The 16,810-nt window shown below is 43.0% G+C and overlaps 1 protein-coding gene across 5 annotated transcripts in view; it reads right to left on the minus strand.

Annotated features, from left to right (window-relative positions):
- Positions 1-16,810, minus strand: part of agrn (agrin) — a 194,681-nt gene that overhangs the window by 108,808 nt on the left and 69,063 nt on the right. For 3 of the 5 annotated variants that reach the window (XM_053849443.1, XM_053849446.1, XM_053849444.1), the window contains one exon: positions 8,404-8,442. In XM_053849443.1, coding sequence (XP_053705418.1) covers positions 8,404-8,442 — 39 coding nt within the window. Of the gene's footprint in view, positions 1-8,403; positions 8,443-14,380; positions 15,967-16,810 lie in introns of those variants that run through there. The other 2 variants (XM_053849447.1, XM_053849445.1) reach the window with 1 other exon arrangement.

Here is a 16,810-nt window from a genome sequence, read left to right on the forward strand (position 1 = left end):
ACACCATGTTGAAGGAGTAAATAGAAAATCTGGTCATGAATCAATGATATAAATATGTTCAGAAACAGAATCCAGACCCAACAAATAAATAAACTCGACCGAGGAGCATGTCATGAGTGATGCATTGCTATGTCCTGAGGTCTTGTAGCGAATCTGTTTGGGTCAATGTTGGCTTTGTTTCAAAAATACACAAAAGTCTCCTCCAAAAAACAAAGTCTTGATAGCTTAGATAATAATCTGGACCAATGCGCTGCTTGTTTGGTGAGACTTGCTTGTGATCAAGATAGCATTTTTTATTTGAATTAGAAGTGGAAATGCTGCCTGCAAAGAGGTGGAATGGAAACTCTCTCTAATGCGTCAGGTCGTCCCTGCTCTGTGATGCTACCTTTGTGTTGCCGATGACGGTTGCAAGTGCGACACCCGTCAGCTTTCTGAATCCCTTCAGCCTTCAGTATCAACTGCTGGGCAAAACATCACGCCACTGACGCCCCATGATCTGTCACTCACAGCTCGGCATCACTTCAAATCACATCCCGCTGAGAGGTAAATGGAAGCACAAAGCAGTTTAGTGAGTTAAACAATAGTTTTGGCATAATTGCATATGATAATGAAAAGTGCCTGGAGAAAACTGCGCTGCACTTCCCGCTCAACTCTTCAGCTCCTTAAACAACTCACATTAAACGATAAATGATGACTTTGTGTGTGTCTCTGTAATGATCAACACACATATAGGTGAATTTTAAAAGCATTTCCCTCAACAAAATCATGATTTCACACAATTTATCCACATTGTTCAAGCTACTCTACCATCTAAAAAACATCTGGAACTGAGATGATGGTGAACTTTATTCCAAATAATGTTGGCAAACAGCAGCATGTTACTCTACGCGATCACTAGCTGATAAAAAAACGTATTAAATTAACACAGCATAGAGAGAAAATCATAAAGATTTGCCCATGCACATAATTTATCATAGAATTAGAATGTTTGTACATCAAAAACAAATCAATAATAATAAATAAAGTTAAATCCAAATACTAACTGAACATGCGTCCTGTTACCTCAGAAGTGTGAAGTCAGAGCTGGGAATGATGTGACAGCCAAGTTCAACATGTTCCCGTTACCATAGAATCGACCAGCAGGCATCGACCCGGACAAATCCAACTACTGGTGACGGACAATGTGTTGCAATATGTGTTGTTGATGCATCACAATCACCTCTGCTTCGAAAGCAACAGACCGGAGACGTACGTAGTACGATGACAATGCTGTCCAAGACACACAACAGTACGGCACAATGAACGATTTGTAAATGTAGGTTTTGCCACAATTCCCGTGATAATCAGAGTCAGACCTTTTAAAACAACCTATACTCTAAACTCTAAACACAAACAGACTCTATAGAGTGGATGGAGCAACTGGGATTCATTGGGCTGCTTACTGTAAACCTGGTTTCCATGACAACACCCAAGAGATGCTCAGGCGAGCACGAGAGAATGACAAATCTTTGTGTTTAGAGTAAGAGAAGGAATTAATCTTCGGTGTAGGTGGGAGGTTCGAGAATGAGATGAACACAAGAGTACACAGTTTAATGAACACAAAATAGTCTGATGATAATGTTGGAAACAGGAGCAAAAGTGACACACGTGTGTCAAAAAAAGAGTGGAGCATCCGCTGTATTTTCAGGGGGTTGCAGAGTACCCCGTCACGCTCCACATCCAACAGGAGGAATGTGACTCAGGCTAATCGGAGGATATCACACCGCGATGTTGTTGCGCAACACGGTGACATTGCCAGCCACTTATTTTCCTCTAATGAACAAGCTGACAATGAAATTTGTCACAGTGGTTAGCGTCATGCTTTGGTTATTTTCTGACATCCTCGCGCAACAATTAAATTACAGCCTGCCCATCACCGCTCAAACTGGAGCGACGACTCCCAATTTAAATGAATTTGCTGTTGTACTCGGGCGGCAGGAAGAACAACAGCATCTTTCACTCCGGAAGAATGTTTGCCGTCACCATGCCGAGGACGGGGAGCCATATTTAAGCTTTAAAGTGGCATTAGACCATTTTGCATTTTTAATTACTGCCAATAAATGACAAAAGGAAATGATGTGTTTCCAAGCAGCCAACTGCGCCTCCGAATAAACGCTTCCGCGGCTAAAGGGAAAATGTTAAAGGATGTCGATCCATTCTATTGAAGATAATTTGTTTTTCCTGGGCGTCTTCATTGTATTTGGCGACAATAGATGAATAGGAAACGTGTGATTCTGCTTTATTAATTTAATTCAAAATCTAATTAGCTCATAATTGCTCGCTAAAAACATAACCGAACACTTAGCAATTTGCAAATCCATGTGTCTGATGCAGTGTCCAAAACCAGGAGTGGCATGTCAGAGTGATTCTATAAGAACACCTTTTGTCATGGCGTCTCATTGTGTTGTGAAGGGATGGTCTTATGTTTGTACTGAGCATTGAGTTGGCTCCTAGAATGGCGCACACCTCCTCTACTAACTGTCTTCCTGAAGACACAATTACAGACATGTAACGCTGTCGAAACATACACCAAATAGGATGAGCATTTTAAGCAAGTAGAGCAAAGTCTGTGCAACGTTTGTCCAATGGGAAGTAGCTACACTCAATAAAGGTGCATGAACTGTAGCATCTTTCTTGACTTATTTTCTAAAACCCGATCTGTCTATCCAGCGTCTGGCAGCCTGATATCTCAGCGTGACGTCCGTACACTTCAAAGATCGACTGATCCAAACATAGTCCTGATGTAACCCCAATCGTCCCGCAGAACTTCAAAGCCTATTTATGTCGGAGTTAACAATGACAGTGTCACTAAAATCAAAAGACAGAGCAATCAGCTTGTTGTCTTTCACACGTCAAGTCATTCCATCGCCCGTCTTTGAATCAATACCGGGTCAGCTCAGGTGAGAAAACACCAGGTGACAAGATCCTGGGCGGATCAGAAGACCCGTTGAGATGTAATTACTGCAACCAGCTGCTCCACAAAAAGCGTTGGCATCTCCCAATGAGCAAAGAGCCACGACTCACACCGGAATCGAGCTCACGTCTTGATTTTCTTAGAAGCCGTTTTCAAAGACATGCAAATGTCACAAAGTATGTAGGATTACAAAATGAAAACGACCCTTTCAAATAAGCCGCTACTTTTTTCTCGCGGACTGAACCCTGTATATAGGGGATATAGGGATCTTCGGTGTGATCGGTGAATGCCACAATTAAATGCGATATTTAAAACACCAGCTCTTGACGGAGTTTTCCGTGCTCATGAAGGTGCAGGAAGCAGCGGTCACTCGCAGACACTCTTCAGTCTGAGCGTGACATTTCGAAGGCTAAGCATATTGCACAAAAAATTAATTTCCCTGAGCCAGTTGACCAGCCAAACTCCGGTGTCATTTTGAGACGTGATCGACCAAATCCGCTGCTGTTTTTCACGTGTCAGAGGCAGCTTTCTTTGGTCACCTGAATCTGAAACTTTAGCAAACGTCCAGAGTGGGAACTTTCAGAAAGGAGGTTGTAGACATCTGCTTCCCGTATCTCGGGGCATCCCTCATTTTTACAGTCTAAAGAGCGTCATGCTGGCAACAATGTTGAGCCTCATCCCCACATCAAACCCATGACATCACGGGCGTTTTCTTCACCTTTAAAGTGCTCAAACTGTGCGAGTCCACAGCTCTGCCAACAGAGACGATCTACTGGAGGGTGAAAACAGCGCATTTTGAACACAAATAAGACATGAGGAGTTCATGATTCAAGTTCAGAACATTGCCGAGATTGTCTTGATGCTGGACCCGGTTTTCAAAACTAGAACTAGACGATCACTAGATGTGATCCTCAAGCATTTTCTGTGGCACAGACAGCACCAGTGCTTATAGGCCGGTGCGGCTTATGCTAGCAAAAGAGCTATTTTCCTTCTGAAATTTTGTGGGTGCGGCTAATATTCCGGTGCGCTCTACAGTTCGGAAAATACGGGAATGCAAATTACCATACTGATAGTATGGATGTATGAATATGGCATTTACCTAATCACCAACAACCTATTTGAGGTTGAGGTGAAATATCTTAAATGAATCAACCCCCATTTCTGTTCAGTAACTTACATGTGCACAGACGCTGCTTCAGGTGTTATATAACTTTAACTCCTACACAGGGGAGGGAGGGGTCGCTGAATATTTACATTTTCATGAGGAGAAAAAGTCTGATCTCGGCAATAAATCTCCTCTTCATGATGTCAATATCTTCTGACAGGCCGAGAGCTGCCAACCAAACATTAAATCCACGCCCCCCCCCCGGGGCTTTTCTGTGTCAAAACAAATGATTAGCCAGAGACAATGTTTTCATTCTACCGAGCGCTTCTGTTTTAAAAGCAGATGCTGAGTCCACACAAACGATTAACCCTGACCAAAGGTTCAGCTCTGCAAAAGTTCTGTGTACTTTCAAAGGGCACCGAACTTGAAGTTGATAGAGTCGAGGCTCTTTACTCTCCCGACAAAGTTGGGCTAACTAGACGATTTCTGTCAAAAGCCAGACATGACAGCTCTTCTGTGAAATTCTTTCACAGCGAAAACAACTTGGCGCCGCATCTTTTATATCTCGCTGTGAGACCTTTGCGGCCACTCCTCCCCGCCCCCTCCCCTCCCACATCCCACTTTTAAGATGAGGTAGATATTTTCTTTCTGTTGTGTCAAATCTGTGATGTGAAAAGATTTAATTAAGATTGTCCGAGCAGTCATAATTAAATCTGCCGCTCTTATAGTCAAGCTTACTGTCAAGAACCCGGGAAAAGGATGAAGTGGAATAAATTATAAAAGCATGTGCGCCAATGTATGCATGTCCTCCAAAGCATCCGAGAGGGTAATTGGTCTGGAGAGTTTAGTGACTCTTTTCTCCCCGAGTCGATAAAGAGACTGTCAAATCTCTTGGCGGAGGAAGTGAGCACAGTGGTGCCACTCTTTTTTTTTTAAAGTTGTCCCACCATTTCAGATCAAATCACGCTTGAGTCCAGGGGTTTATTTTGTCTGTCGGCCTTTTAAAAGCTCTTGGGACTAGCGTCATTAAAGTATGTGAAATTGAAGGCTTCATGGCGACTGGGCCGCCAGGTTGTTCTGGAGACGATGCTGGTCACCCGGGAACGCAGTCTGTCCGAAACCCATTTCCTTTTAACTTACTTTGTTATTGCTCTGCTTTTTTGTTAATCGCTACCTTCAATCTCTCAGAGCCTGAAGGCAGCAGTGAATGATCCGTCATAATTTTAGGAGAACTTAATTGTCGGTAGATGGCTTCAAGACACAGATCACATTGTCATAAAATGAATTTATGCATCGAAGTTTGGGGCAGCTCCAGGCAACAAGGTGGCCAGGAATAGCTCGAACCATGAAGTCTGACACATGTGGTACCAGAACAAGCCGTGGGATTTTCAGGAACTAATCTTGAAATTGTGATGAATTGGCGACCTCCCCCTCTGTGTGGCCAATATTTCTAGGACAGAGACCAACCCCCATAAAGTACTCCCAAAAATTACATATTCTGTTGCACTTGGAACGACAAATTGAAAATGGATTGATGAACGAAAACCAAGTTTCCTATTAGTCGGACCAAAACTGACACATTCTAACCCATCGAGCCGCCACTAAGTTCCAAAAATGACACTTTTAAAATATCCTACAAGGGATGTCAAGAATATATCAGTCAACATATCTGTCTATTTCTTCACTCACCAAGCGATTGACTGAAATATTGTGTATTGCATGAATTGCTCATCTGTGACCTTCTCACAGGAAAGCTAGCTTACTGCACCTCCTTCGATGCAACTGCCGCTCGCAAACTCTACTTTAGACTGTAGCACCACAAGCAACTCACCTATCACTGCCATCCCATCAAGAATCCCTTCCAATACCAATCACTCACACGCCTATTTCCTCCCCTTTGCTGACCGAAAAACAAGTGTTTTATATCTTCAAGGGATGACACACAGTGCTGCCGCCAGCTTTTGGAAGAAAACATCCAAATTATTGACTGCGTTGTGACTTTCGTCACTGTATTTCGAAGGGTGATTATGAGAAGGATTCATCGGCTATTTGTGGCCGAAGTGCAAAATAACTATCTCTGCTTGTGTTGTTCCGAACCTGCATGTTTTTTTCTTCCCTCCCTGAAGACCAGCAATTTCACCACTCAGATTTGCCGAACAAATTCCTTTAATTTCTCCTCATACAAGTGTCTCATTAGAGACAAACTCGGCGAAAGAATGTGGACTGCACAGTATCTTGTCTGGGATTTCCTGTAATTACGTTCTGGAGAGTGTGTTGTCCTTGTTGCTGAGGACAAATCCAACACCAGCACACATTTGACTAATGGTGTGCTTGTATTAGACCTCTACCACGTCTGCACAAATGCCTGTGTCGGAGCTCTTTTCAATTGTCTGGCTAATCTTCAGTGCAAAATGACCATTAGGAGCTAGATGCTCGTGTCTTCCCCCTTTTTGGCGGAAAAAAACGGAGCTATATTGCTATTGGAAATCTAATTAAGAGCTCATAGTGGATTTTAAACGCTCGACGCATGCAGAAAAACAGTCCTTGCGAAGAGAAACTTTAATACATGGGAAATGGGAGCCTCAATCGATCAGCACAGCATTACGTCTATTGTAAAAAGAGAATTCAATGGGAGGCTGAAATGGGCTGCTCCGCCGCCCGCATGCTGTTTCTCATTTTCGCAGCAGAAAGCCATATTTTGTGGCAATATTTGCTTGGAACCCAGACAAATGGAGACCTCAATGGGAGATGTAATTATTTGTCAAGTCAATTTCATTTAGTTTTAAAGCAAAAACAATCACGGCTGTAATTGGTGCCGCGTGTATTTGTATCGCGTGTTGTTATTCCGACGCGCGCCACAAAAATGGAAGAAAATTACACCTTATTTTCTCGATGCCAACAAAATCCAAACTGACCCGTTCTAAAAGTGCGATTTTGATCATCATTTCTTTTCCATGTGAAGCCCTTAGATCTAATGCAGAGGCTTGTCACCAGTGTGGATCATTAAAATAGTTTTCTCCCAACTCTCTCCTCCCAAAACCCCCATCTGTGCAGCCCACACACACACGTAGAATAATACAGGGCTGTCAATAATAAGCAAAATAAACACTTTCAAATGCTATCTCACAGCAATGATTCAATATTCATAGACGCTCATTGGAAACCAGCTGTTTTAGCTCCAATTAAATCGCGCCGAGAGCCATTGTTTTGGAAATTCATTGTTGCTTTTTTAATTAAAGCCTTGCACTCCAAAGCTGGAGAAGAATCAAAACAGAGCCGCAACTACTGCTCAAGATCAGATGTGCAGCCCAGCTCACTGAGGACACTCTTTCTGGTATAAAAAGATGCTGCTGAACATTGGTGAATATGAAATGTTCAGAAACAAGATTTGTACTGCGTATTTAGAAGACTAGATCCTGAAAGTCTTGTCCTTGTTAGTGGGCAAAACACCTCCACCTTAGCACGCAGAATATAACCTGATGTCAACAGAGAGTTGTTGGACACCAGTTAACAACACAATTTAAAGTGTACTTTAAGCCTGAGTTTATTTGGATTTTATGGTCGCAGAATTCTGTGAAACAAAACTGAGGTACTGAGGTAGTTGTTCAAAATAATAGCGAGCTTTAGCAAAAAAAAAAAAAACACAGCAGCAATATTCAACTTTACAACCAAATAAGAGCTTAAGGATTAATATTTAATAGAAGAGAATATGGATTTGAAACAACACGTTTACAACAAACGCACAGTCAAATGGTTTTACGGCTCCAACTTGCCTTCGAACTCAACTAAAACAAGATTTAAAAAATAATAAATATGATTTTAAATGACACCCATGTACTGAGCATTGGCTCCAACAGGATTGCTGATAAAAAAGTTAAAAAAAAAAACACTGCTGGTCAACAAGCTAACTCACCTTGAATGTTGAGTCATACTCTTTAGTTTAGTTTTGTCATGACTGACCATGAAGAGGTATAAGCATAGATCAGTCAACAGCAAAATCACAACCCACCTTACCTAATGCCAGGTTGTGACCCAGACAAAGTAAACCATATGGTGCATATAAGCGTATTGAGTCAAAGAACTGACTGTCGTTTGTTGTTGTTGTTGAAATGAAGCGCCGTCTCCAACATTTAATTATAGCCGTGTGCTTTTTTTCATCTGCCCATAGCTCTAAAAACACCCTGAGCAATTAAACACCACTCTAGTGTGACAGAACAACAAGTCTGGCGCAACACTGTCCGCTGAAATAACCAGTGCCATTATTTATGCGATCCCCTCCAACCCTCCTCACCCCTCAACACATGCGACGGTGGTCAACAAAAGACAGAAACCTCGGTGGACTTACCATCAACAGGCTGGGCTGGTGTGAAGTGCGGAGGTTTGTCTGAAAGAGATAAAGCAGAAATAGCCTTTTAGTTTGGGGGTTTAGGGACTCCTCTTGGGTGAAGGGCGGCTAATAGACTCGCAACAAAAGACGCTTTTCTATAAAACACAATTTAATGCAGTGAGTGTGTCGCGCTTGGACCCGCTGAGACTACGCTGGCGTGATGGTGGCATCACCATAGTTTTCTCACTCATCATTCTGTAGTCATGTCTCAAAGCTCAGCGCATGACAATAGTGTAGGTGAAGGCTTCAAGATTTCAAGATACATGTTTGAGCATGACATCACCATGAGTTCACAAGATGGTAAAACATAAGCACAGAAGCCAAATCTGAGGTGTCAATTGACTGAATATGGCGAATAAAAGTTAAGACAGATGCAGGTTCGAGCACACCTTAGGCGGCTCAAACTACAAGATAACAAAGGAGCACAATGGCTGAATCTCTCCTGACAGCTTCAACAATAAATAAAGAAACATCAATCGCCCTTTCAATTCTCAGATGATTTGTGCTGGGTGGCTAAATTTAGCAGAAGTACCTCCATGTTTGGTGTCACAATTGTTCTCCTTCACCACAAAAAAAAAGATACAAATGCTTTTCTCCTAATTTACACGCAGCAAAATGTGCTCCATCATCATCCAGTAAAGAATCTTTCTTGTCCACATTTTATTTCTCTCGTGGATTCATTTTTAACTTGTGTCACCTCCACTGGTTGAAGCGCTTGGCATTGCGAGAGATCGAGTTTATGTTCAACACACTTTTTAAATCAGTATTCATTATGTTATTTCAAGTCAACTTCAGGGTTTCAAGCTTGGATAAAGCACACAAGAAGATCTGGCATGGTCCACAATGTACACAACATTTTTTTTCTAAAAAAAACGCACAGTAAAAACGGAGGCACGTGTGCACTGTTTACAACAAAAGAGTGAGAGAAAGAGTGACCGAAGGTTTTTGGTTGATATTTCCAATGAGTTCAACAGCTGTTGCCGAATGAGCACTTCTCCATCGTATGGGAGAGAAATGAGACAGATGAGGCTATGATGTCGTCATTCCCAAAAAATTGCAGTTCAGCTGTATCAGTTGTTTGGACTGAAAATGGTGCATTTGTGTGGTGCAAGATGGACTCGGGTTTTGTGTGAATGGGGCCAAAAGTTTGCTTTTCGTCATTGAAGCCTACTGTTTAACTAGATGTGGTGAAAGGTAGATAACAAAAGCCTCCACTTCTTTCCTGTAGTTGTGCTTCAGAGAGCTGAATAGAACTCCTGACTTGTCTGAGATGTCATTTCGGAGCACATGCTGGGGAGACGATGGATACAGCAACAAGGGAAGATTGGGTATTATTACATATGGATGGATGGCTGTGTGGTTGAGCTTTACAGTGAAAAGTCCAACAGTATAGAGCATGTCCATGAAAGAAGCTAGTTGCTCTTCACTGTGGAATTTCAATAGAGACACAGCCCTCGATAAAAGAGAACAAAAGACAACACCGGAGAGGAAACCAAGAAGAAACTCGGTGTGTCTGAATTATTTACTTTACAAATGAAGAGTCTGGCACAGTCTGCAAATCAGTGTTTCTCAATGATACACTGGTCACAGAGGAACCGGGGTCCAAGGGCACAGAGCGAAGCCAAACCAAACTACCATCTGCACTCTTCCAGACAGCTCAGAAGTCTGACTCACTCAGCAGAGCCCTGTTGAGTTGTCACAACCTGCTGCACACCAACACACACATCCACACACACTCCAGGATGTGCAGCCATCAGCCTGCTCCCTAAAGCCTCTGCACTGAAGGATAATGAGGAAGATAAAACGCATCACATCAATTACCCCACTAACACATTTTTCTTGAGACCCTGTCAGCCACTGTGCCGGAGCCGTGCTCAGGACTTGTGCGTGAGCCGCCGGCGTCCCTGGACACAGCCGACTTTTACGTTCAGGCTGACTAAAATTGCTTGTCAACAGCTGGGTCTTCGAGGAAGAAAAGGGGTGCGGGAAAAAAAACGAGGCGAGGCTGAAGCTCGAGGTGAATAATGAAGTGTCTGTCGAAGCTGTGGCACAGTCCGTCACAACAGTAAATGACTTCCATCATGAAAACATATGGAGAGAAGGACATGCACAGAGTCCTCTTGGATGGAGAGAAGATAAGCAAATCAGAAAACAAACAGAGAAGGAGAGGGTCCGACAGGGAAGGTGACGTTCAGAGTGAGCCGCCAAGCTAAACAATTTCAACACATCTCCATAACAAAAAGGCCAAGATAAGGATTTCCATACATATTCTCATCTTCCTCAAGCCGCCGAGCGAATTTCAAAGCGTGGCCATCACTCATTCTATATCTCCGGCAGATCAATACATGTCCGAGTGTGACATTTAGCCATGTGCAGGGGGACGTGTGTATCAGTGTATGTGTGTCACTTCAGCCTTTGCTGTGTGATGTAGCAGCACACAGAATGATAAACAGGAGGAGGAGGTGGTGGTTGCATGATTCCTTTCGCACCCCTCCTCCAAACCACATGGTCGCAGATAAGCACACGTCACCAGCGCCGGCACTATCGCTATCCCATCCAGCTGTCATGGCCACCACATGCTGGGGCCTCTTGGCAGCATAGTGCAGCCTCTTTCACTTCATCCAATTCTCAAGTGCACGTTTTTCCTTTTCACCCAGACATCTCAGAGGTGGAGGTCCACTTTACACAGTTTGCATTGAATCTGTCTGGAATTGATTCAGGAACATCGTGAGGCTGCAGATTAGCCCTCCTCGCTACAGCGAGAGCAATTAAAATAAAGAATGGACTCAAATATTGATGATGTAAAGGTTCCTCAGGGCGGATGGCGTGCAGTGAAAACTCTTAGAGTTCATCCGCTGCTAATGGCACTCTTCTGCGTACTCATACTTAAACAAGACAAGGTGGTTCTCAGCCTTCATCGGCCCATATCCAGTTCACATTCAATTTCATTATATTTTCACAAGTTATTTTAGAATGCAACCACCTGTCGCAATGTTTCGGTTTCTGCATTCTCTATTAGGATGAAGATATCTATTTCTATTAATAATTCATTGATATTCATGGATGCAATTGTTTGGTGTTTTCATTTGTAATATTTATTCTTGCCTATTACTCTCATTACTCCTTATTTACAGTATTTTTTTAACCCTACAACCCTACACCCTTTTTCTTTACACACACACACATTTACACCTGAGCACAATTTACAGTGACCAATTCACCTCTGTATATTTTCGGCCTGCGGGAGGAAACTATAGCACCAAGAGGAAACTCAACCCACGCCAAACAAACTAACTCCACACAGAAATGTCTGCTTTACATAACATTCTTACATTCAGTTATTTCATGTGATGTTACATTGATCAAAACATCAGCATCAACCTCAATAAAACCCCTTCAAGGAGCCTTTAGACAAACTAAGCCTTAAAGTTGGTGAAGTCATAAAAGACAACAAAACAAATGTCTCCATGTAACATACAGCGTGCGCTCATTATATTGTGACAGTAACTGAGACGTGTTGAATTCTTTATGAGCACAGGAGTCGAACAAGATACAAATTATTAGCATTCAGAAGACCTCCATTATTATTCCGCCTTGCGAGTTTACACTGAATCAAATGAGAATGGCATTACTCGCCCGGTGTGTGATATTAAACAGCATGACAGCGTTTTGCAATCAGAGTTATTACGTTTGCAGTGTCGAGTAATATTTGACATGAACGCCGTCACACCAGTTTCATTCTACCAGCTGTCCTTTATTTTTTTCAGAAAAGAGCTACATCAAAAACACTTCAAAAAATGTTTTAGTCATAAAAATGATAATATAAAAATAAAAATTAGCTTTGATTATTTGCAATTAATTTAATTTCTGCCAGTTTATAAATAATGACACAATATTGAATATTTGTCTATTGTGTTTTTTTACCCCTGTATTTATATATATATATATATATAAATACATGGACAAAATGTAAAACTAGAACAAGGACTCGAACTATAAAATTACAAAAAATAAATAACAAAAAAAAAGGGATTTGCAAGAAAAAAACAGGAAGAAGATGAATTAAATAGCTGCATGCAAAGTAAAATAAAAGTACCCAAAATGTAATGAGCAAAAAGAAACACAGCGTCCAGTTCTACAGTGGCCAAGCCACTACAAGCAGTGGACCGCGTGTGGTCCCTGAGCCGCACGTTGCTCTGATCTGAGGCACAGCGAGGAGCTGAACCAAAAAGCAATGGTCCATTCCCCAGGACTAGCTTTTCGCTACCAGATTTGTTTTAACAGGCAGGAGGTAAATCCATCACTGAGGAGTTCATGAGGGGAAACTTTCATGGAGATGAGGCAGAAAGGAAGCAGGACCACCCTGGATGAGCACAACCTGCTGGTGTCCAGATGAATGAGAACAATCCTATAAAATCTGTGATCGCAACATTCAAAGGGACTAGCTCCAGCTACACAACTAAAAAAAAAGTCACCAAGCCAAAAGTCACTAAACCATTTATATTGCAGGACTTTAGTTGGTGTTGCGCTGAAGCACAGCAATCCATGTGTAAATGCTTGACATCTTGTTCTCAGATTCAAAAAGTCAGACATTTAGTGGTGATGATGTGATCAGGCAGTCATTAGGACTCATGTCTGCATCACAAATACAAACAACTAGTAGCTCATTTCATGTTCACATCGAAGCAGAAGTCCAAACACAGCCGCTTTTACCATCTTATAATGATAGAATTGAACCTTCACAATGAAGCCTTGCAAATAGCTTCAAACAGGAAAACCAATGGAGAATTTGATATGGATAGATAGATAGATAGATAGATAGATAGATAGATAGATAGATAGACAGATAGACAGGCAGGCAGACAGACAGACAGACAGACAGACAGACAGACAGACAGATAGATAGATAGATAGATAGACAGATAGACAGGCAGGCAGACAGACAGACAGACAGACAGACAGATAGATAGATAGATAGATAGATAGATAGATAGATAGATGATAGACAGATAGATCGACAGACAGATAGATAGATAGATAGATGGATAGACAGACAGACAGACAGACAGATGGATAGATAAACAGACAGACAGACAGATAGATAGATGGATAGACAGACAGACAGACAGACAGATGGATAGATAGATAGATACATAGATAGATAGATGATAGACAGACAGACAGATAGCTAGATAGATAGATAGATAGACAGACAGACAGATAGACAGATAGATAGATGGACAGACAGACAGACAGATAGACAGACAGATAGACAGATAGATAGATGGATAGACAGACAGACAGACAGACAGACAGACAGACAGATAGATAGATAGATAGAGAGATCTAAAATGTTGAATACAAAGACTAATATATGGTTTTAAATCAACAGGCTTGTTGTCGTAAACAGGCTTCTGGGTGGCATATTGACCTCGACAATTCGAGGTGCAGCTAAGTGAATTAACTGGGCAATAAAACCATGACCCTAAATCTAATTAAAACCCACACATGAACACAACTCCAGACACGTCAGTAATGACACAATTTGGATCATGTTTAAAAAAACAAAAAAAAACAAATCATCGCTCGAAAGCAGAACCAACTCCCTCTACAGTTACAACTCAGGGCTATTTTCTTATGCTCACGTCATCCTTGAATTAGCAACTCGACTTAGAGCATAATGCAAGGTAATAATTGGGAGGCATGGGAGCTGTTTTCTTCATTTAAATTCTAGGCATTTAATCGTGTTTAAACCTATAGGTCAAAGAATGAGGCACAGCTTTGGAGGGGGGATGTCACCTCAGTGATTTGAAATGTCCTGATGTCTCTGACTGAGCTAAGAGAGGAAAAGTTTTGTTTTTAAGGGTGACGTTCTGTGGCTCCACAAAAGCAAGGTTATTTCTGATCATTGAAATGAAGAGGAAAGTGAACCTACAGTTATTTAGGAAGAGAAGCACAGCGAAACCCAGAGTGGAGATGGCCAGCAGGATCAGGCAGATGTTGCAGGGGATCATGAAGTAGCGCACCACCAGGGACACTTTGTGTTGGTACCTACGCTCCCGTTCCTGCGGTGTCGGCGAAGGATAGTGGCATCGGCTCATAGTCCACTCCATCGACCCCCTCCCCTCCAGGGCGGAAGACACCATGGGGCGGGGAGGGTGGCGAGGGGTGCCCAAGGACCCGTTTGAAAAAATGATGGCGGTTGGTGGGGAACTTTTGCAAGATGAGAAAACGTGAAGAGGAGAGCGGGATGGTTGGTGACTCAGCCGCGGCTCCAGCTGTGCACCGTGGCAGAGTTCCCGTTTATGGTAGAATATCTCAGCATCGAAATTTCATCAGCATCCAAGCAACACATTTTAGGATCAAGTTATATTCATGTACATCAAATTAGGTGATGTGTTAAAGAGAACCGGATCAAGAAATGTGTTGTATTAAAAGTGCTGTTCAACTCTCCAGTCTAAGTGATGCAGCGTGAATAGGAAAACTTCCCAGGCAGTAAATCCACAACGGCAATGCTCGCCTCTCACTCCGTTGACCCAGGTTGGTAATGAGGAGGGTCTGGGGATGCCGCTCCACAAGCACTCCCCCTCCTATACTTGAAGAAAAAAAAAGATCCCTTACAATCCAAGTCAAGGTCCGGCGCTCTCCAATGTGTGTCACAAGTATTTCCCCCAGCCTAGCATCTCTCTCTCTTCCTGCCTCCCTCTTTCTCCTGCCTCATCCGATCGTCGGGGTTCGGCTCCTGACTGTTTCTGGTCCAGTAACAATTGGTCAGGGACTCCCTGGATCTCACCAAACCTGACGCTGTCACCAGAAGCTGTAGCTGATTAGCAGGATGACTGGGAGGCAGCTGGATGCCGCTCGCTGAACCATATGCTCCCGGGATCACAGCGAGGGTCTGTTGTTTCCACCTTTCGATCTTTCATGACTGAAGAAGTGAAAGAAAAGGAGGTGGAAGTTGTTTGGGGCAACCCCGCTCGACCTGTCAGTGTGAAGCTGCTCGGGAGACTTTGGACGAAATCATGGCAAGAAGGAGGGCAAAAATCAAACCAACCCACAAGCCTGAGGTGAAGACTTGCGCCGCTCTTCTCTACTCTTGTCACTTGCTGAACAAAAAAATGAATATTCTCATCACATCTTTCTGTGAGTAATCCTTCTTCCGAATTAGAATAACCTCAGGTCCTTTTTTGCCTTCTTTGGTTCGTCAAAAATCCTCACTCAGAGACAGGGTCGGAGGATCCAGAGCAATGTTTGGCAGGGTTAGTAATCCGTGGGCAGCAGGTAGTGGTCCCGGTGTCAACTCGCTCAATACAGCCGGCTGAGACGAGCGCAGTGAGAGAAGTCTGTGCGCAGAGATGACAGCCGAGAAAGGCTGAAGTCAATGAGAGGGAGGTGGAGAAGCAGCTCCTGACACTTCCTTATCTGTTATTCTCCTTAAAAAAACAGAAGCACTGTGTTGCTTGTTTCCCGAAGACCATCCTCCAGCACGCTCATCTCTCAGCCAGCAGAACGGCTGATCGCATAATGAGAGAGCAGGGGAGTGGAGAGAGAGAGCGCCAGAGAGCGGGAGAGGTGGGGGACTGAATGAGGGGCCGTCTTTAACAAAGACAGGGAGGAGGAGGGGTTGGAAAATAGGGAAAAACGAGCAAGAATAAAAGCATTGGGGAATTGTACTCGAGTCCTGTCAGAGAGAGAGAAGGGGGGCAGCAACAGTGGAGCAACAAAACAAAAGAGGGCATGGTCTTAAAAGATGTCAACAAACTCCGCCGTTTGTTCTTATCCCAATCAAAAAGAAAGTCTCTGCCATAAGGGCGGGGGATTTCTCCTAACATTGAATGAGGCAGAGCGGAAGAAAAGAGGGCCTTAAACTTAAAGCCAATCACTTGAGGGTCTCTCAAACGGCATAGCCTACTTTTTCATTAATGACGTGCACTCCACAGCACAGAGGCACCACATGTGTTCCGCACATACACGCCGATATTCACTTTAATTAAAAATCCAATTTTCTGAGTCCATTGCGACAACTGGCTCTGGAGTTCCTCTTTGCTTTGAGAAGCACACAGCCAACTTTTGGAGAAAAAAAAACGTTGATTTCATGGAAGTGAAATGAAAACCGAGTTATTGAGGTCGGATCATGAAGAGGGGGTCAAACTGAGCTTTCCCGAAGAGGTTGCATCATCTACTTTGAATAGACTCAACAACAGCAGGCTGCAGATGCGAGCCAGAATCCAGCATCAATTATGTATGCTTTTTCACTCTCTATATCTGTCTTCAACTCCATCTTTTCTGGGCTTCCACACACACACGCTGAGCAAGTGCACAACCTCTGAGGACTCGCACAGATACATCACTGTTTCAGTTGTTG

Source organism: Synchiropus splendidus, chromosome 18, assembly GCF_027744825.2.
Source record: "Synchiropus splendidus isolate RoL2022-P1 chromosome 18, RoL_Sspl_1.0, whole genome shotgun sequence".
Lineage (NCBI taxonomy): Eukaryota > Metazoa > Chordata > Actinopteri > Syngnathiformes > Callionymidae > Synchiropus > Synchiropus splendidus.